The sequence below is a fragment of the Myotis daubentonii genome, chromosome 9 (assembly GCF_963259705.1).
Source record: "Myotis daubentonii chromosome 9, mMyoDau2.1, whole genome shotgun sequence".
NCBI lineage: Eukaryota > Metazoa > Chordata > Mammalia > Chiroptera > Vespertilionidae > Myotis > Myotis daubentonii.
The window spans coordinates 60,255,958-60,277,572 of NC_081848.1; the positions used below are offsets into that span (position 1 = coordinate 60,255,958).

At 35.9% G+C, this 21,615-nt stretch overlaps 1 protein-coding gene across 3 annotated transcripts in view; it reads left to right on the plus strand.

The window, feature by feature from the left end:
* The window catches only part of LUZP2 (leucine zipper protein 2), a 314,709-nt gene that overhangs the window by 176,226 nt on the left and 116,868 nt on the right, over positions 1-21,615 (plus strand). For all 3 annotated transcript variants that reach the window (XM_059709157.1, XM_059709156.1, XM_059709158.1), the window contains exon 5: positions 5,283-5,345. In XM_059709157.1, the coding sequence (XP_059565140.1) occupies positions 5,283-5,345 (63 nt within the window). The remainder of the gene's footprint in view (positions 1-5,282; positions 5,346-21,615) is intronic.

The following is a 21,615-nucleotide window of genomic DNA, read 5'->3' on the forward strand; positions in this document are numbered from 1 at the left end:
TCTTTTATAAAATTGAAATGTAAAAAAGAAAATTTAGCAAATGATGTGTAAACCTTCAATTAGAAATAAAAATCTTAGAATGACTAGGCGAAGTGAGGTAATCCCAAAAGGTACACCTCATTCCTCTCTTAAAGTTAACAAATGCATACACCATGCTACCATCTGATGACAAAGTCAGGAAATGTAGGCGTTACTATAATCACAGTTCACAGTAGAGACAAAATTTCCAAAGGAACTTCAAAGGAAGTTTTACTGGAGCTGGCCCAATGTGTAAATGAGAAGTTACTATCTTGGTCTTTGATCTTTGCCAGAATATATAAAAGGAGATAAGCGAATGGAGAATGAAGAACAGAGGAGAGTAAATTTCAGATAGCTTTAAAGTCAGGACACTTATTTCTCCTGTGAGAGCCTCTTATTATGTGGTAGTAGTCCCCTTAAGAGAATAATCCACTGTGATATTCTGGGACAGAGGCTGATAGAAACTTTACATCATCTATGATAAGAACAGTCTAGACTTTTATCTATACTCCAGGGAAGTCAATATCAGAATTAGGAAATAGACTGGTCTCCCTTTCTTACACAGATAAATGCCATCTCTTTTACCTAATATTGGACAACTTAATGAATTTCTGAAACACTCCACAGAGCAGAGAACTCATCTCTTGTCTTCCCTTCTTGACTTCTTTAAACTTAGTGCCCTTGCAGGAAGGACCTTCCTATAAGTTATTACAATAACATATGCATACCTGTTATTACCATATCATTTGTGTTATAATTGCCTCTTTATGTATTCCACTAGGAGAAGGGAAGATAAATGGATACATTTTTATAAATCTGCTGTTAAAGGCAAACATTTTTACAGTAATCTATCTTCATAACACACATACAAAAACTAGGGTTAAATAAAAAGGAATGCAATAATCATTAATAATACTCTTCAAATATTTTACATGATGATAACTTACAATAATGTATTCAGAAAATAAACACCAAAACAAAATATCAAACATATTCATTTTAGAGTCACTCCTCTGGAAAACTTGAATAAATTTTATATTCAATTTTATTCAAAATTATTTTATGAGTAGAAGCTAAAAATATTCCTCAAATTTCTCTTCTCTACCTGTCTTCCACACCTACTAGAACAGAGTACTATAGAAATTGTGTTTAATCATACTCAATACATATGCACATGTACACATAAAAGTAGATTCATGTTTCTATCTATCATGAGAAAAAAAAAAGTTTAAGTCAGCAACAAGTATTCTTATGTGTGATATGCCCTTGTAACTTTTACTCTAATCTATTAAAAGAAAGCAACTTTCACTGATAAATGTGCAATTTTACATGTAAATTCTTAGATAAATAAATATCAAAAGGCAATAATTCTTCAAGAAGAAAGGCATTACTTTAATAGCCAAATATGGATGGAATTTTACTGAGCTAAAAAAAAGACCTCCTTTCCCCAAAATTTCAGAGCCAGGTTTATTTGTTTGTTTTGTTTTGTTTTACTTCTTCTTCTTTTTTTAAATCCTCACCCAAATATATTTTTCCATTAACTTTTAGAGAGAGTGGACGAGAGAGGGAAAGACAGAAAGAAAACATCAATGTGCGAGAAGCACATCAATTGTGGGCCTGGGCCAGGGAGGAGCCTGCAGCTGAGGGATGTGCCAGGTCCACAGGCCAATCAATGTTCTGTCCACTGAGCCAAACCAGCTAGGGTAAACCAGAAAGTTTTTATTGTAACTTGTACCTAATTTATAATATATTTTTATTTATTTCAGAGAGGAAGGGAGAGGGAGAGAGAGATAGAAACGTCAATGATTTGAGAGAATCATTGATTAGCTGCCCCCGGTATACCCCACACTGGAAATCGAGCCTGCAACTTTGGCATGTGCCCTGACAGGGAATTGAAGTGTGATCTCTTGATTCATAGGTCAATACTCAACCACTGAGCCATGCCAGCTGTGCACTTCTACCTAATTTTTAAAGATCAGTTACTTTATAGGCAAATTCCTAAGCAAATATGTTTTTGGAAAATAGAAAAAAAACTAAAATTCTAATCTCGTTTTGTGAGTATGTATATTTATGATTTCAAATCAATTAATGACAATATGCATAAATTAATAGCTATTTTTTCATTGGTAAATGTAGATGCAAAAATCCTATATACTAGTAAACAAATTCAACAATATATTAACAAAATATATCATCAATAAATGCATACATCTGCAGCTGAAATAAATAAGACTTATATCTTTGAAAGCATTTGTTCTGTTTCGAATTGAATGACAATTTTCTAAGTCAGAGTCCAGAAAGACATGACAGAAACCTTAACAAATAGGATAATAACATACATTTATTAAAATTATTTTATATTGCTATATAAATTATAGTATATAAATATTCATATGACATGTATACATTTGATATTTACATTTACACATATACCATATTATATAATATAAATCATATTTATATTTTTACATTTACATATTTATATATAAATATTACATTATATACATAGTATATAAATATGTTTAGGCAAAAATATATAAATGTATATTTTATATATTTTTAATGTTTATTGGTAGCATCAGGAGAACACAAATCTCATATTACTGAGAATCATAACACTTCCAAATTTTGATAAAGATTCAGTTTATGCTATTTCAGACTATATGAAGATTCTAGGTTAACTAAGGATTCAATTAATATATATATTTTAATTGTTGCAAATATTTCAATAAGTATTTTTTCTGCCAAGAAGACTATAGTTGGTGTAATTGAAGACTGGGTAAGAAAGGGAAATTAAGATAGCTGTAACTGCTCACTCTCAAAGAAAACATATTTGGAAGTGATTCTGTAAATATTGTTGTGCTACTTTAGATTTACCAGTAAGAGCAGATAAGCTTATGTCCTTGATTACATATAAAATTACTATGCTTTTTTCCATAAAAAATAACAGATTGTATATTTTATACCAGAGATGTTTCAAATAGTCACATCATTTGGTGTATCTATAATAAAATGCTTGCAACTTAAAAGTGATATTGCTTTTAAATCACAAAATATAAAAAAGATAATTTTCTGAAAAATTAAGTTGAAAAAGTAGTAAAGTATGTCTTGATCTAATTCTGTTGAAAACATTTTTTATGAAGATGTGAACTTTTGTTTTTATCCCCAAGCAAATAACAGCATGGCAAATCTTTCGAATCTGTGTTCCTCATGAAATACCTAATAGCCAGGAAGAAGTTCTCAGGTGTAACAAAGTAATTAAAGATATTAATATTCATTAGAGGCATTTCATTACTCTTGCTAATTTTATGGCTTAACTTGCCCTAAATGAGACATAATTAGTTTAAGGGCAAGAATTAGCTTCAAGCTTTGACTTTCATTAAGAATAAAGAATTACTCTGTTCTTTTATTCTTTATTCCACGTAAATAAATGATATTTTTGTCTCTGAGAATTATTCTTAACTATCTGCTAGAAAAGCTCATTTTTCCAAGGATGTTAAAACTTGCTGCAATTCCAGACCCATGGATTCAAAATGCTAAAACTTTTAAAATATTTTAAATATAGTTTAGGTCCTGAATATCTGAGTATTACATTCTCAAATCTTTCTGTTAATCGGTCACAGATTAACATTTTAACAATTATAGTCTTCACATTGCAATATATTTTCATTATAATTTTAATTTGAGCTAGGTGTTAATTATGGATAACTGGCTGAATAGTATCAAAGTCTGAGGATTTGGGGAAAATAATGCTATCAGTGGAAAAGCAGGACATTAATATAAGCAATATGGCTTTAAATAGTTCATGACTCAAACAAAAGTCAAATCTGTAACATATCAAATTTGCTGGTGCTCATAGAGTGCTTGGGTAGATGTAGAGTAAGCCTTGAGAGTTGCTTTTTTCTTTTTTGTAATGCAAGGGCATGACTTAAGCTGGACTACAGAAGCCTTCACTGCAAAGAAGTGTTTATTTCAAAGATGGCTATCTCAAGTAAACACATTGCCAACCACAGAAAGTTTCATTTTCTCTCCGCCCTTCCCCCCACACTTATATCCACTCATTGGTTTTAGAAGTTTTGGTTGATCTCCATAACTCATTGATAACTGTTTGGATTGCTTGTTTTTCTCTTCCCAAGCCTAAATTCCCACTCTTAGGTTTTAAATTCACCAATAAAGAGCGAGCCCATGAAACTAGTCCTTCACCTTCAATCCCAATAAAAGTAGAATCTCGGGCCCAGCTTCCTCTCTTCTCTCTCCTCTCTCTCTCTCTCACTGTGTGGCTCCAGGTGTGCCATGTAATTTCTAGGACTCATAAGCAACAAACCTTTTTTATTTTAAGTTTCCTGATGGTTATGTAACCAAACCCATTGGCTGCCTGCTGCAATGAGAGCTAAACTTGTGAGACAGGCGCTGGTAAAAAATGGAAAGAGGTTTATTTGAGTGACGATGTCTTGAGAAGATGAGGGACTCCTGTCCTCAAAAACATCCACTTTAATGTATCAGTGCAGGCAGAGGTTTTTATAAGGAGGGAGAGGGAAAGTAGAACAAATATCTCAGGGGAAGGGGCTGTGGACTTGCCATCTCTCCCACAGACTAATTGAGGAGATGCTGAAGGGAAGTGTGAATATGCCACTTCTCAAATGCTTCCTCCTCTCATTCCAATGCTATGTCTCTTTAAAGGGCATCTGTAGATAAAGCAGACACCTGCAGGCCTTCATGGCTGCTGCCAAGAAACCCTTCTTCCCCAGAATAGGACACTCTAGCTGTAAAATAAGCTAGATAAGAAGTGAAAACACAAGAGTTTATTTACATACTCTAAGAAAACAGAGTTGGCTGTAGCCTTGGGAGAATGCATAATGCATAACCTTTATTGCTTAATTGAAATGTTAAGTTATGGTTACAGTAATTGCTGAGGGTGTCTTATAAATCATAATAAAAACAACAGTCACTATCAAAAATCTAAACCTTCTTCTCTCTGAAAGAAATAAATAAAACAAAATAAAAATATGGAAATTGAGGTTTAAACAGATGAGGATTACATTTATAATGTACATCTCAATTAAAAATATTCTATTATATGAGAAAAGGATATTTTTATATACTCAGTAGATTTATATATATGAATTGGGCAATGAAAGTTTAGTTAATGAAAATGTTAATCCTTTGTTCTTTTTTAATATTTGTTGAACATCATAAAAATAAATTTATAAAAGCAAAAATAATGAATAAGAAATGTGTCTACATAATTTTCTATTCATTTTCAGATTAATTTTTTAAAGACTGAAGTGGAAAGAAAGAGCAAAATGATCCGGGATCTTCAGAATGAGGTAAGACATATTTTAGGTGAATTTTATATAAATCAAAGAATATATATAAACATTGATTTGCCAAAATCTTTGGAGTATTGATCACATGCACATTTGTCCATTAGTTATGTACTAATGAAGAGGAACTATAAAGTTAAGAATTTCAAAAAGTAGGCAATCACCACTTTTACAAATATTTGATAATGTTATTAGTTCATACATCTCTAGTTCATTTCTTCTTTTAATTATATTTTGCTTGGGAAATATTAAGAATTTATTTTTATTTTGTAAGTTAGTCTACCAAATAACAACATAGGCACTGAAGAAGAAAGAAAGCTAGAAATTAACTTTATGCTAGGAAGAACCAATCTAAAATTTTTAAAATTATGCATGGATCATAGAATAATGTAGATTTGAACAAAATAAGCTGTAACCACTTTTAGTATAGCCTTTAATATGTAAGGACCCTATAAAAGTCTATATACTTTTTTCTATTTTATTACTTCTCTATCTTGTTGTACAATTACTTTTTTAAAAAAATTCCCCATTGTGTTTATATTTCCACCTCTTTATTCACTTTTTTCTTGAATGGAAGTAATTATTTAGGACTATTAAACCATGACTAGGTAATGATACATCTTTTGTGATCAATCCCACTAATTATGATTTGTTTTGAATCCCAAATCAATAACTTTAGCATTTACAAATTTTCTTCCCTTTCTTCAATTCTTCCTTCCTTTCTTTAATTTTTTGAGTAATTTAAAAGCATTATTCCTAAATAGCTTCCACCTGATGTCAGTGTTAAACAATAGACTTTACAAACGCCTGATGTCAGCATTCAGCACCAGCGCTCAGTGACATTAAAATGGTTTATCAGATTTGCAAGGACTGAAAGGAAGAAAGGAAAGCAAGAAAATTTTAAATGATTTTCTGGTGATTCTATTGGATTTTCATATCTTTCCTATGATGTGAATGCCGTATCAATTTGCAGCTCGGGTTCAGGATCTGGAAAAGAGGCTGCACACAAACAAATGCACTAGACAAGAAACATGAATTTAGAAGGCATGGGGGCCAGGTAGAAACCTTTCTCTAGTGGAGAGGCTCCCTGCAGCCCTGGCCCCATTAGCTTTTATTCAATTTTAGAATACACATCTTGCCCTCAGTTAGGCAGGCAATCCAGTAGTAGACAGACTATCTTAAAGGTCAGTTAATATTAGTGAAGATTTACTTTGAGACTATTAAGTCAGGAAATTGCTCGAGCCACTGCCGGGGTCCAAACCCCAGCGGGTCCAGGGGTCCCCAAAGGTGTGGACGGAGTCGGCGAAGAAGGAATGTCACGGAGACAGCGTTCAGTTGATCAGCAGCCTAGCCAGGATCTCCAGCCCGGATCTCCAGAGAGGTTCTGCTTCGGATCTCCAGCGAGGTTCTGTAGCCATGTTCCCTCGCTAGGTTCTCCAGCCAGGTTCTGTCCAGGCTCTCCAGTCAGGTTCAGTGTCCAGGTTCCAGTCAGGTTCTCCTGCCAATCTCTGTAGTCAGGTTCAGTCCAGGATCCCTTGCCATGTTCTCCCGCTAGGCTCTGTCTCTAGGCTCCGAGGCCAGTCCCGGTCCAGGATCCTCTGGCATGCTCTCGCCAGCGAAGTTCTTCTGTCTCTAGGCTCCGTGTAGGTTCTGTCTTCTGAATTCTGTCTCCTGAGTTCTGAGTCTTTCTGTCTTGTTACAACTGTATTTATACCAGTTGACTCAATCCTATCAATCTCTATTACAAAGGTTAGGGCGTTTCTTATCTCCATTCCAGGGAGAAAAGATTATGTAGTTTAAGCATGATTGTTCGTAGTTAAAGGGATTAATTACCCGCCTGGCACTTAGTTGAGGGGTTTTATTCCCTCCCTAACTTCAGGGGAAAATCCCTACCTGGGGATTCAACCTTTCTCGGAGAGGTGACTTTGGTTAAAACACAGCGCCAAGAAGGTGAGCAAACATATTAAGAACCGTATGCCATATATGCCAGGTCCCTTGAAACAGCAAGGATGGACCGGCTCCCGGCAAGCCACCATTATCTCAACAGAACAATCAGTGCATAGATAGTTTTTAGCTTTGCTAAATCTCAAGGTTCATCAGTCTTCTGAGTTCCTTGTTGCACTTTCATGATAGTGTTTGACAATGGATAGCTTCCAGCACTATGATTTTTCTTGAGTTTCCTTAAGAAAGTGTGGTGGGGTGGACTTGATAATGATTTCCCTAAAACCTAATTTTTCAAGCTCCTTTGTGGATTTCTTGTTTATAGTGGGAAATACCAGCAGATGAATTACTAGAATACTAGGTATATTGGGTGATTTCTTGTTTGCTGGTGCACAGTGAAAGCTCAGTGAAAGGGCTGGATTACTCAAGTCAGTAACTTTCCATAGGTCATTTAAGACAAGAAGATTTAAAACAATGTCAAAGACAGTATTAAAATAGGGGGGGGGAGTACATATGCACACATACACACTCACATAAAGCATAAACCCAGTTGTATGATAATGAGAGATTGTGGGTTGATTACATCTCTATATGTCTCATCAGTTAACTTTCAAACTTAGATAATTTTTAAGAAATCTAGCATTCAGCTAAAGAAGAGCACTTTCAAAATCAAACAGTAACTTACTCATAACAAATACATATGAGGACAAAATATTTTGTTACTGAGAGATAATTTATAGTATAATATTAATTTTCTAAGTGTGTAGGCTAGAATAATTATAAAAGAAATACAATTCTGCAAAACTAATGTCTAATGAATGTACGTTTTTGTAATTAAATTTATTACAGCTCACTTTCATAATATTGAAATTTGCAAGATGAAAATTGATAACCAGAAAAGTTTTTTCTAAAAAATAAGAAAAAACCTAATGGTGAGCATATATTATCAACTAAATGGTAAACATAGTAAAACTATATAGACACTGTCTGAACTTTCAGTTCAGAAGTAAAAAAAAAAAAATGTAAATTGACAAAACATAAAAGATGAGGGTGACAATAGAGGTATAAAGAGATTTTGGCAAGAAGCTTGAAGTCCTCTGACTAATTCTAAGTGAAATTATCAGTAAGTTCCTAAAGAAGAAAGGATTTTAAAAAAATTTCTAAAGAATAATGAGAATTTTTTTCCATATGTGAAGACAACTATAAAAAGGCACTTTACATTAGCACTTAGGGATTTAGTTTTTAAATTTAAGATGTCCCTTGGAGGAGAAAATATATTCATACTTTTAAAAAATAAATATTTTTATTTATTTCAGAGAGGAAGGGAAAGGTAGAGAAAGATAGAAACATCAATGATGAGAGAGAATCATTGCCGTGACTGGGAATCGAACTGGTGAACTCTTGGTTCATAGGTTGATGTTCAACCACTGAGCCAAGCAGGCAGCAGCATACTGTTTTTGTTTTTTGTTTTTCAAGCAAGTGTTATGTAGGGCAGAAAGCAATTTGTTTTTTCCATCCATGCAGGTATACCTGTATCAGGCTACATGGGAGCTTGCGACTCAAGATTGTGAGGCAGAACCCTTCAAATCTAAAATCACAAATGTGAAAGAACAAGGAGAATGAAAGAGGAAAGGAAACCCCTTATTACAATGTGTGTGATAATGTTTAGGACTTTATAAAGGAATACATAGTTGGCTATACTTGATGTAGATTAATACTGAAATAGTCTATATTAAATTAGTGACCAGATAGTGATCAAAGGGAAAAGGAAGGAAGGAAGGAAGGAAGGAAGGAAGGAAGGAAGGAAGGAAGGAAGGAAGGGAGGGAGGGAGGGAGGGAGGGAGGGAGGGAGGGAGGGAGGGAGGGAGGGAGGGAGGGAGGGAGGGAGGGGAGGAAGGAAGGTAACTTTAGGGGCCATCTCCATTCTCTTGTTTTAGTATAGATTCTTATGATTGATTATTTTCCTGAGACTAATTCAAGATAGTTCAATTTAAGGATAAAAATAAGGAATCATACTAAAAAATAATAAAGTCAGAAACACATGGGCTCCACTCTGCCCAGTGATGGAAGTCAGAAATTTGTCAAACCTACTGCCTCTCAGTGTCAGGCTTTCCTTCTCACAATTTCATGGCTCAGTTTTTCTTTCTTTCTTATCTCTCAGTTCTTTTGCTCATCTATTCTTTGCATGGCTCATATAATTTTTATGTTTTGTTTTATTGCTGTTGTTGTAAGTGCCTGGGAGAAAAAATCTTGCCATAGGTCAAGTCACTGCCCAAACTATGGATTTCCAAATAGTTCTAATAACCATTGACACATATCCAGGCATCTGAGGAAAAGAACATGGGTTTTTAGGGGCAATGTGCCAGTTACTATTCTCAGTTGTGGCAAAAAAAAAAAAAAAAATCCTCTGATAAGAAAAGGAGTTATGAAGCCACGTAGGGATTTCACAAAATTGTTAGGAGAGCTGATTATACAGCTTGTAGGCTGCGGTATAGGAACACCGTAAACATACCCAGGGCTGGTTGTCTCTGCCAAGTTCAGGAAGCTGTGCACCAGCTTGATGACCTCATCTGGTATCCCACAGCCCTATTCCTTGTGCATAAGACAATGGGTAACATCTAATCACTAGTTTCTGAATCTACATATTGCAGGGCTCATGTCTGATTAGCAAAACCTGTCATGCCTGCTCAGGAGCTGCTACGGAACTTTAGAAATATAGAGGCTATATTTTATTTCTAATGTGTTTGCTTTATTTTTTTTCTTGAAAATGTGGGATTAGTACTAAAAAACTTACACATTATGAAACCATTTTCTAAAATTTGGTGGCCTTTGTATTAACATTTTTTAGGGATAAAAAAGAGTTAGAGTCCATAGTAACCAGCTTTAGTATATGACAGGTCATCATTGAGGGTTCTGTAGTAGTTAAAAAAAAATGTGGTAAGGAACACTAATAGAGCATTCCGTTGTGCATGTGTGCTTGTTATAATATCTGGTGTGTACACAGGGCACCTTGCCTACTTTTATGTGATTTTAACTATGCTTTTGTCTGAATTATTTTCTCAACTAATGCCGAGTCTTTGAGGTTAGAATCCTACCTTCTCTAGAATATTATCATTCACTTTTTCAAAAATCCTCACCCAAGAATATCTTTTTGCTTGTTTATTTGTTTTTATTTATTGACTTTGGAGAGAGAGGAAGGGAGAAGAAGAGAAAGAAACATTGATGTGAGAGAGAAACATCAGTCAGTTGCCTTCTATGCTCTGACCCGGGATTGAACCCGGGATCCTTCGGTGCACAGGATGATGCTCCAACCACCTGAGCCACACTGGCCAGGGCCATCACTCACATTTTTTACCAATCACAGGGCCAGGACTCTGTATACAGTGAGAATAAATTAAGACCACACGTAATCTGTTCTTAGCACCAATGAATTGAATGTCTTCAATAACAATGTATATAATACTATCTCCAAATTTGGACTTTGAAGCTGATTTACCTAATTTGCCATTTTCTCTACAATGGGGATGCTTAGACACCCTGCAAGATAAAACGATCACTATTAGGTAATCTCTAACCATCCTGAAAATATATGATAACAGAAAAACAGTATAGGTGCATATGTATATTTTTCAAATGAGAGGGAACTCATGACTAAAATGAAAAAGTAATGAAGTTAATAACATCCAATCTAGAGAAAAAATCTAGTAAGTTTTAAGAGGAAACCCCATTTTGGTTCAACTCTTGTGGCTATAAATCTTTCTAAAATAAATTATTTCATCTTGCCTCAATAAACACACTCAAGTGGGGATGATGGGATATTTCCCAATGTAATAGAGTGCTTCGGGGTCATCATTCTGAAAATGGATTCTCACGCCTGCCTGCAGATGAATAGGTATATGAATTTGAGTCAAATATATACGGAACCCAGGACATGCCTGAGAGGTTTTTAAATAATTCATTCCATTACAATCTTTTCACTTTATTTCTGCTAATTTTCCTTTTTACGTGATTATTTAGAGAAGGTATTGTCAACTAGTTATTCTGCTTAATTGTGTATTCAGTATTTAAAGTTTGCTATAATCCATCTGTACTAGGTGCTTGGGCTACTATAATACGGTAGTACTACAAACTGGGTAGCTTTAAAGAACAGACACATACTCTCAGTTTTAAAAGCTAGAAGTCTAAATTCAGTGTCATAGGGCCATACACCCTCTGAACATTCTAGGGAATAGTCCTTTTTAGCATTTTCCTACTTTCTGGTGTCTTCTAGCAATGACTGATGTTCTTTGGGTTGTCAAGAACCTCTGCTTACATCTTCATATGGCCTTGTCTGTGAGTTTCTATCTTTGTATGTCCTCCCTTTGACTTATACAGATACCAGTCATTGAATTTAGGCCCATTCTAACCTGGTTTTATCTAATTACATGTGCAAAAACCCTATTTCCAAATACAGTCACATTCTGAGGTTCCAGGCAAACATGAATTTTGGGGTAATACTAATTAACCACTTCATCATCAATGACATTTTGTATATTCCAAGTAAACAGCTTCAGATTTTTTTGAACAGGCAAGGAGGGAATGTTTTATTAGGTATAAATCTGTCTATCGAAGTACTCTAATATTACTGATTTAATTGCATATATAAGACTTATTTGTCTGAATATTCTTTTTTAGAATAAACATATTACTTAATTCCCAGTCTTGTTCAACATTGTGCTATATTCCTAGGGGATATACATATTATTACATTTTAATTATACAAAACAACTTCTGACCATGAAGAATGTAAAGAACATAATATTATAGAATAGGTAATATTTCCCGTATAACATATGATACAATAATAAGTACCAAAATTATACAAAATAACTGCAATAAAAAATGTATTGATATAAGCATCCTATATAATAAAAGTCCAATATGCTAAGTGTCCAGTCATCTGGTCAGCCATTCAACCAATGAAAGTGTAATATGCTAATGATATGCTAAGGCCGCTCAACCCCTCGCTATGATGTGCACTGACCACCAGGGGGCAGATGCTCTGACCAGTATGTTAGCTTGCTATTTGGGTCTGGCCAATCGGGACTGAGTGAGATGGACCAGACATGCCCTAGAGCCCTCCCGTTGTCCCTCCCTGGCTGGCCAACCTCCCGCATCCCTCCCCAGCCTGATTGTGCACCAGTGGGGTCCCTCAGCCAATCTTGTGCCCTCTCACAATCCAGGACCCCTCGAGAGATGTTGGAGCGCCGGTTTCAGACCCATCCTGCAGGCCAGGCCGAGGGACCCCACTGGTGCACAAATTAGTGACCAGGCCTTTAGTTTTAGAATAAAATATTGTAAGGGGGCAGATGAGGGCAATAGTCACTAAATGTTTCATTGAAGGATTGCTTTTGAAAGGAATGAAAGGATTAGAATTATAGCTATTGATTCACGGTTAAGACAACAAATATAAAAATAATGTTGATGCTTCAAAAGTTCCTGTGCAAGTAAAAAGATTGTTAGTTGTTTATTTTTGTGAAAAATGTAGTTTAATTTGATTGTGGTGATTCCAATTTCAGTCCAGCTTATTTGCAAATCAATGCTGTAAGTACATGTTATAAAAAGCTGCCAATCTGATTGATCTGGCCAAAGCATAATACACAGGAAAATGAATCTGAAAATTTCTGATAACAGATACAACTGTATCAATGAAATTTCTACTTTGCAAGGACACAGAATTTTTACTCAGCCTTTCAGATGTAAGCCAGGACTGCTGTTTTATTGGAGATTAGGATCTACCTTAAAGTTTGTTTTATTTTGTGTTGCAATCCATTAATTCTGCCAAGTTTTAATTTCCTGCTGCGGGATGTTGGCTAGATGCCAACACTGAACAATTTAAGGAATAATTCTCAGTTGAAATTGTGTGACTTATGCCCCTGGCTGCATCTGGGCCACTGTTTCCATTCTCTCATTGAAAATTATCTGGTGTTCTCTGCCAAGGTTCAACTAAAGGGAAAGGGTTGATTTCTTAAGTCTTTTATGAACATTATTTTATATGTTTTATGTACTTCAGAATACTGTTAATTTTGTAAGTGAATACTGTTAATTTTGTAAATGAAAAAACAATGCCTGTGAGACATTTAGCATATATTTAAACATTTAGCTCTTAACAAGTGGAAACTATTGTCATATAATCATTGTCATGGGCTTCTGTGATAAAGTTAGGACGTCAATATGCAATGCTATAGACAAATAAATATTTGCTTAGGAAATGATTCTAAGCAAACAAAGAAGTACACCAAAAAGCTCCATATTTTACTTAAATAAAAATACCAAGATAAGACAGGATTTTGGAGAAGAGGGGAGAGGGAGTAAGAGATAGACACATCAATGGTGAGAGAAAATCAGTGGTGAGAGAGATTCATTGGTCAGCTGTCTTTTGCATGCCCCACACTGGGGATTGAGCCTACAACCTGAGCACGTGCCCTGACCAAGAATTGAACGCTGGCCTCCTGGTTCACAGATTGATGCTCAACCACTGAGCCACACCATGAAGGTCATCATGATAATATTAATAACTTAAAACTAATATCATGAAATTTCAAATGAGTTACTATGACATAGAAAATTTTAAAATACATTAAGAACCCTTCTTATAATTTCTTCCTAAGAACCTTTTAAAAGCTAGACTCTTCTTCCATGCTTCTGAAATTTTAATGTACATGGGAAGCACCTAAGGATCCTGTAAAAATGCAGGTTCTGCTTTAGAGCAGTGCCTGGAATCTGCATTTATAACAAGTTCCCAAGTGATGCCAGTACAGCCAGTGTCTGCACTGCACTGAGAATAACAGGGCTCTGAACAAGGGGTTCACAGATGCTGTGCAATGGCCATGTGCTGGCTGAGCCATAAAGATCATTTAGAGAACTTCTTTTTGTATAGATGTATGAAAGCTGTTTAGAAGTTCAGCCCCAGTATGTGTGACTTGAGGCTTGGCCATCTGCATTCCTTACATTTTGGTAAAAGAGAGGCTATTATTCAGGTGAGGTGTTCACAGAAAGGATGGGGAAGCTGTAGAGTCGGCAACCCTGGAGGGCTGTGAAGGGAAATCTTCAAGAGTAGCTTTTGTAGCCCTGAAAAGAAAGCTCTGAGGGTACCTGTGGAGAGGATACACCACAGCCTGTCTTGGGACTCATGTACTCTAATTGGCCAAGATAGAGCAGGACAACTGATTAAGAAGTCTTCTATGTACTATGAGTGAGAGATAGTTTCTCAATATTAATTTTGCAGGGGCTGTCAGAATTGAGTACTAGATAGCCAAAGCAACTGATGGGCATAGCAATAGTGTAACAGGGACTTAAATAATTTTATAGGCACAGAAAAATAAGGAACATGAAATGTTAAGAAACAAGATTTGGGAATCTCTGCTCTGAAGCATATGTGCTCCTGGTCCACTGCTGTATAACTGTCATGACTTTCTTTCCTCTCCCTCCTCCTCCTCCACCTCTTGCTCCCCCTCATCTTCCTCCTGAATCACAACTATCATTGCCAATTAGAAACCCAATGCCTATCACATAGTAGATACTCAGTAAGTACTTGTGAGCTTTATGTATGTGTATGTGTGTGTGTATATACATGTGTGTATGTATGTGTATATATAACATATATATATATATATACATATATATATGTGAAAATATTTCACCAAAGAAGGAATAAAAACTTCCACTGTCACTGCTACTCCTGTGGCTTGCTTGCAGGTTACATGTGTAATTGCATTTCTGGGTGGCAAGCCCTTTTATATGCATGATTTCACTTAGTCTGAACAATCCAAATGTCAAGCAGAACACATTCCAAATGTAGGGGAGAGGTGAGGAAAAATCAATCTTATAGACTTTCCCAATTGCTTCATTTCATAGAGCTGGGAGAGAGTGGGGAAGGAACTAGGTACTCAGTTTTCCCTTTCCTTTCAAGGTTCTTTTCTCATTCTACCTACTCTCATGACTATAGACTTTGAAACAAATGTGAAACTGACCAGCTAATTGCTTCTTGTCTTTCTAAATATCACATGCATGTGCCCATTGTGTAAACTCACTATTCTTGCCACAGCTGTGAGAACATAAACCTTATTTTTTTTGCATTCTTCAGAAAGCTGTTTTTGTCATGTTGGATATTACACCAGTCATATTCCCATGGATTTCTTCTTTTCGAGATAAGATGATGCCTTTGTTAATGTAGTGGAAAACTGCTAAGCAAAACTTACAGAATTTTATCATTTTGCCTCACAATCCAAACTTACCTGATATATGTAGTTGCTGGGTCTAACTTGAAAAAGCAAACCTATAGTTATTTTTAAGACATAAAGAAAGGATTAAAAGTCTCATTTACCAATCAATATTGCATTTCCAAATTAGATTCTAGTATTTTTCAACTTTGAGGAACAATGATTTCTTATGAAAACAACTGTGCTAGTGTGTATTTTAAATGATTTTAATGTAAGAAAAAGAAAAAAATAGCTCTCTCATTCAGTAATTGTTGAATATTTGACCGCTGAGACATCGTTTGCTGAGGTAAGTTTTATTTCTTAATCTGTATATCTGAAAGTAGTTCTTATAGACAATCTCAAAAGGTCCATGCACTTCATACATTTCTTAGATTTAATAGCACAAATTTTATGTTGTTTGTTTTATACATAGAGGCCCGGTGCATGAAATTCATGCACTGGGGAGTGGGGGTCCCTCAGCCCAGCCTGCCACTTCTCACAGTCGGGGAGCCCTCAGGGGTCATCCTACTGATGGCATGAGTAGTGGACCTAAGCCGCAGTCTGGCCGCAGAGGTGTGTGTGTGTGTGTGTGTGTGTGTGTGTGTGTGTGTGTGTGTGTCCCCGCTGGGGGCCTGCCCCCAGCCACGCAGCAGAGGCTTGGAGCAGGCGCCCGGGGTGTCTGTGTGGGTGTGTGTCTGCTGGTGCCTGCCCCAGCCGCATTAGAGGCTAGGAGCAGGCGCCACTCTGTGTTGTTCTCTCAGGCTCGGGGCCGTGCCCAGCCCCTTCTCCTGAGCTGGTCGTGACCCTTACAGAGTCTCAACCTCATTTGCATATTACTGCTTTTTATATATATAGATACCACTTATCAGTTGTCCGATACTCACTGCATCCCCTGGTCACTAGTTTAATTGAGTATAAGGTAGTGTGGTGGAAGCAGCCATATGTTCACCAATGTCCATTTTCTCAGTCTTCCATTGGTAATAGAACAAATGAGTTTTAGCTGTAAATTTAAACCTACTCAGCTAGGAACTACATTTACTAGCCTCCCGGCTTCTTTTGTAGTTATTTAGGGCCACATGACTATGTTTCAGGCAATAGATATGAAAAGAAAACAAACAAACAAAAAACAACCCTCTGAGTTCATGGCTATATATAAAAGTGAAAGCTGTAATTGCTTTTTTATATAGTTTCTTCTTTTTCACTAACTGCCTAGTGTACACCTTTATTCACTATGACTAAATGACAATGTCTTGTTCAACCTGGAAACTCCTTTTATGTCCATTTTTTTCTTATAAAATGTGCTCCATGTCTTATTGAAATGCCTTCTCATCTTTGTCTTTCTTTAATACTCTTGCTCAAATAAGGCAAAGTATTGTCTTCATATCTGGATCATTATTGCTCAATATTTGTGGAAGGCTTTGCTTCATCCCTATACTCTGTCAGAGGTGGATCAATAGCCCCACTGTGTTCTGCTACTGCTCCACACTTCTCATATCGCAAGTTAGCATCGCACTTGTCTAGGGTGGGGAAGGGCAAGTACCTCTTTGTTCTGTATTTATTCCTGGTTTCTAATGGAGTGCATGGCACATAGTAAGTTTTTAATAACTGACTAATGAATATCTAACCTGAGGCCACTAGGTATACATCTTAATGCCATAAAAAGGTAAATGACTTAACTTGTTTCCTTTCTACTGCAAGCTGAATTCATTGTCTAGCAATAATGAATCATAATCTCTCATCAGTCAGTTTTACCATAAGAGCAGTCTATTTCTCTAAAGGCATGTGGTCAAACAGCTCCTCTGAAAGTGTGCTTCTCTACTTAACTTTCTTCTCTTGCATTTATGTCTATTCTACCCCCACCCCCCCCCCGCCTTCATTCTTGAAGTTGTTACAGCTTCAAACGACTGAACTACCTCTTATGGTTTCCTTCACACTCCTTACATCTTGACAAATATTCCCTCAATTAAATCTACACAAAATAATCTTATTTTGATTGCCCCATCTGTTTCCTGATGGAAGCCTGATTAGTAAGCGAGTTTTAAATTCTGCCAGCAAATCTAGCAATCTATCTGCATTGTGACCCATTTAGTCTGCCTTCACTCATTATGCTGGTTGGGTTACCCACAATCCCATCACAAGTCAGTCCCTACACTCGTGCTTTGGGTCCAAATCCACTTATACTCAAGGATGTCTAATTATTATCTCTTCTCTTTAATGCATCACCAATTTCTCTTTTATTTCATATATATCATGGTGTAATACCTCCCATCTGTGAAATATCATGACTCAATCCTATATTGCCTTATATTTAGTGCCTTATTTTTCTGCTCTTTTTGTGTGTGTGACACTATCTAGAAGTTTGCCAATATTCTTAAACATATCTTCATCCCCCAAATTCATACTTGAACCCACTCCATAAAGACAGCTCTCTTCTTTCAAAGTCAATAATAAACTCCAGACTGTTCAATTGAAAGGTTAGTTCACAATTTATGTTAATTGAATTATCAGCAGTATTTGCAACACGTGATCACTTCCATAGTCTTAAAATATTTGCTTTACTTGGTTTTACTCCATGTCTTTGAGATCTTTTTATTTCTCACTGACTATTCCTACTCATTTCCTTTTGATGTATTTTTCTTATGTTTCCAGCTACTTTCCTGTTGGAGTATGTCACATCTCAGTCTTCAAATTTCTCCTTTCCATCTGCACTTACTTTCTAAGTAATATTTTCTATGTCATGTTTGTAACATTGACCAATGTATACTTCTCATATTTATATTTTCTGCTCAGACCACTAACTTGAAGTACAGATACTTACATGTAAAATGCTTACTCAACATACCTATTTTATGTTTAGGTATCTTAAACTTAGGATTAGAAAAGCAATGCCTCCTGCTTTCCTCCTCATATATGGAATTTATTGAGGAAATCTGTAATCATCTTGGTACCTCCCTTTTTCACATATAAAATCCTTGTTAATGTTTCAGAAGAAATAATTGAATTTTACAGATGCCAGCTACCTTAACGATCTAATAGTAAATCTACAATTTTATATTATTGTCAATATTAGTTGAATGAGCAAGTCTAATTTAAATCAGATAAATTTGTCCTATATTTTTGACTCACATGTTTTTAAGCCCATTATAAATTTGAATTTATCTGTAAACCGACAGCTTGCAACTGGACACAATGACATTTTCAGCACATCTCTAGTTTGGTTTCTGTATAAAACATAATTTTTTTAAGAAATAGCATGTAAATATTTATTTAGTGATATTGTGTCATAATATGATAATAATTTCTTAAAATTTAGAGGCTCATGTAAAAATCATTATAATCTACCCTGTACTTATTATTCTAAGTACAATTGGGATGAACATATGCTTAAATTTTTTACTTTGAATAGTGATTTTTTTGTCTTTCAATCTGTACAATTTTTATTTATGTGTATGATAGTTCTTAAAGTTTTCTTTACTGAAAACCACTACTAGCATATTAAGCAGCTCTTGTGTTTTACTTTCTCTCTGTCATGATAAACTCTATAGTGCATTCAATGCATATGTGCCTGCTAAGTGTCCAAAGTTTTCACTCCTCACTACAAGGGGACCAAAGAACAACTGATAACCATATCTTCCAGGATCCCACAATGTAGTGGAATTAATACCTCTCCTAGAAAACTTTTTTTTATTTATTGATTAAGGTATTACATATGTGTCCTTATCACCCCCGAACCCCCCCTCCCCCAACACTTATGCCCTCGCTCGTGCCCTTACCCCCCTGGTGTCTGTGTCCATTGGTTAGGCTTATACGTATGCATACAAGTCTTTTGGTTGATCTCTCCCCCATATCTCCACCCTCCCCTACCTTCCCTCCGAGGTGTGACAGCATGCAATCTTTTTTACTGGTCATCAAAATGAATTAAATTAGCCCCTTAATTATTTTAAGTAAATACCTTACTAGTTATTTTCTTTTGTAGGAAGCGGGGAGTGATTTATGAACGCACATTTTGATAATTCCAAACTATAGTCCTGTTAGTTAGAGAGTCTTGTAATGATCAGAAACATCCTTTCTGTGATCCAAATTTCAAACAGTGTAAGCTGTAAAGTTAAGTGAGCAGAATCTTCACTATGGTAAATGTCAAGGATTTTTCTCTTAATGCTCAGGTCCCTAAGTGAGTCTCTTCATTTAATCTAAATAGAAAGCAGCTGATCTTATTTTTTTTTCTTTTTAGAGCTTTGAAATAAAATCATTCATCCTATTATGTCTTCTATGTACAGAAATATAATAGGTTAAGGAGCATGAGGTAATTATAATAAACTAGAGGCCTTTGCAGCCATGGTGGCTGCCTGGATCCCTTGCTGCCACTGTGCCTTCCTTGGTCCTGTGGCTGCAGCTCCAGTTTAGTCTAGGAAGACTTCAGGAAGGATGTTTGGCCTAATTAGCATATTACACTTTTATTATTATAGATGGGGAGTAACAGCAATGCCTGTTTGTTAAGACGTTTTATGATATTCCTTTGTCTTCAGAGATAGGAATAGGGAGGGCACCTCTCTTGTGAGGGTTTTATAAAATTGCATTTTTGACCCAGCCAGTGTGGCTCAGTGGTTGAGAGCCAACCCAGAAACTAAGAGGTTACCTGTTCAATTCCCTGTCAGGGCACATGCCCAGGTTGTTGGCTTGATCCTTAGTAGGAGGCCTGTAGGAGGCAGCCAATCCATTGTTGATTTTTATGATGTTTCTCTCTCATAGATGTTTCTATTTCTCTATCTTTCTCTCTTCCTCGCTCTAAAAACATATTTGTAAAATAATTGCCCTTTTGCTTATTAAAAATTTGAGGCATCCCACAATTAGAGTCTGATTTGACTCAGAATTTATAATTAGATTTTTTAAACCAAGAAACAAAATTTGAAAGCTACAGATAATGATGATGTCCATGAAGATGGTGACGACAATCTTTCCTTGAATATCTGAAGTCTGGCCAACACTGTATGAATTTGCTTTTTGTAAATCATTTCATTTAATCCTAAAGACAGTTTTGAAAGGTACTTCTTTCTTTTGGTTTTATACATGAAGAAACTGGAGCTCAGGGAGTTTAATAATTTTATTCAAGGTCACAAAGCAAGTTGACAGGAGTCAAATCTGAAAGATCTTACTCCTACTGACAAACTTGCCAGTCTACAATGAAGATGCTCTCCACCTATTCATAGATCATAATTTAAGGGAAAACTATTTTGTCATTAGCATTTTAATCTTATATTGGTCAGATAACAACATTTAGGATTCATCCCAGAAAGTCTGTAGTTCAACTGACTTAATTTAGTTTAGGAGTGCTATTAATTGACGAATTCTCTTAGAAATTTGCTGGCAAATCAGCAAAAGTTGAGTACAACTCACCAAATCGCACTTTCCCCTATTTGTTGTTTTCAAGACATTTTAAAGTCTTCATTATTTGTGAGAAAAAAACAATGAGGATATATGTGTGACATGACATTAAGAAAAATATAAAGAGAACACCTAAGAGCAGGACCAATTTTCCAAATATGATAACCCATAATACTGGGAGTAATTTTGCTTTGATGCAGTTTTGTTTGTTTGGGGAAGCTTAAAATTAGGACTCTCTCTCTCTCTCTCTCTCTCTCTCTCTCTCTCTCTCTCTCTCTCTCTCTCGGCTCTGATGTTCTGTGAAATGCACATGTGCTTGTTTTTGGTATATTCTTTTATTTGAAAAATTGAAACATAGTTTTGTTTTGTTTTCCCTTGAAGCCACAGGTATCTTATCTTTTCTATTATTTTAATCTGCAATCAATTTTTACCACAACAAGGGAATTATGGGCAGCATTAAATCACAATGCACAAAAGATATTCAGCTCAGAGAGTTGAGATGGGAAGTGCTGACTTCTCTGTGTGGATTGGGTTTATAAACTATAGACCCCTGTCTCCCCTGCCTGGTGAGCATCCCTCTCCCCCGACCCCCACATTAGGAGAGGGAAAGAATTCCCTAGAGCGTGGGAAGAAAAGAGTAAAGGAAAGAATCAGCTGCATATCTGGCTTCAGGACTGGATCCAAGTTTCATTTCCCATAAAAATAATGTA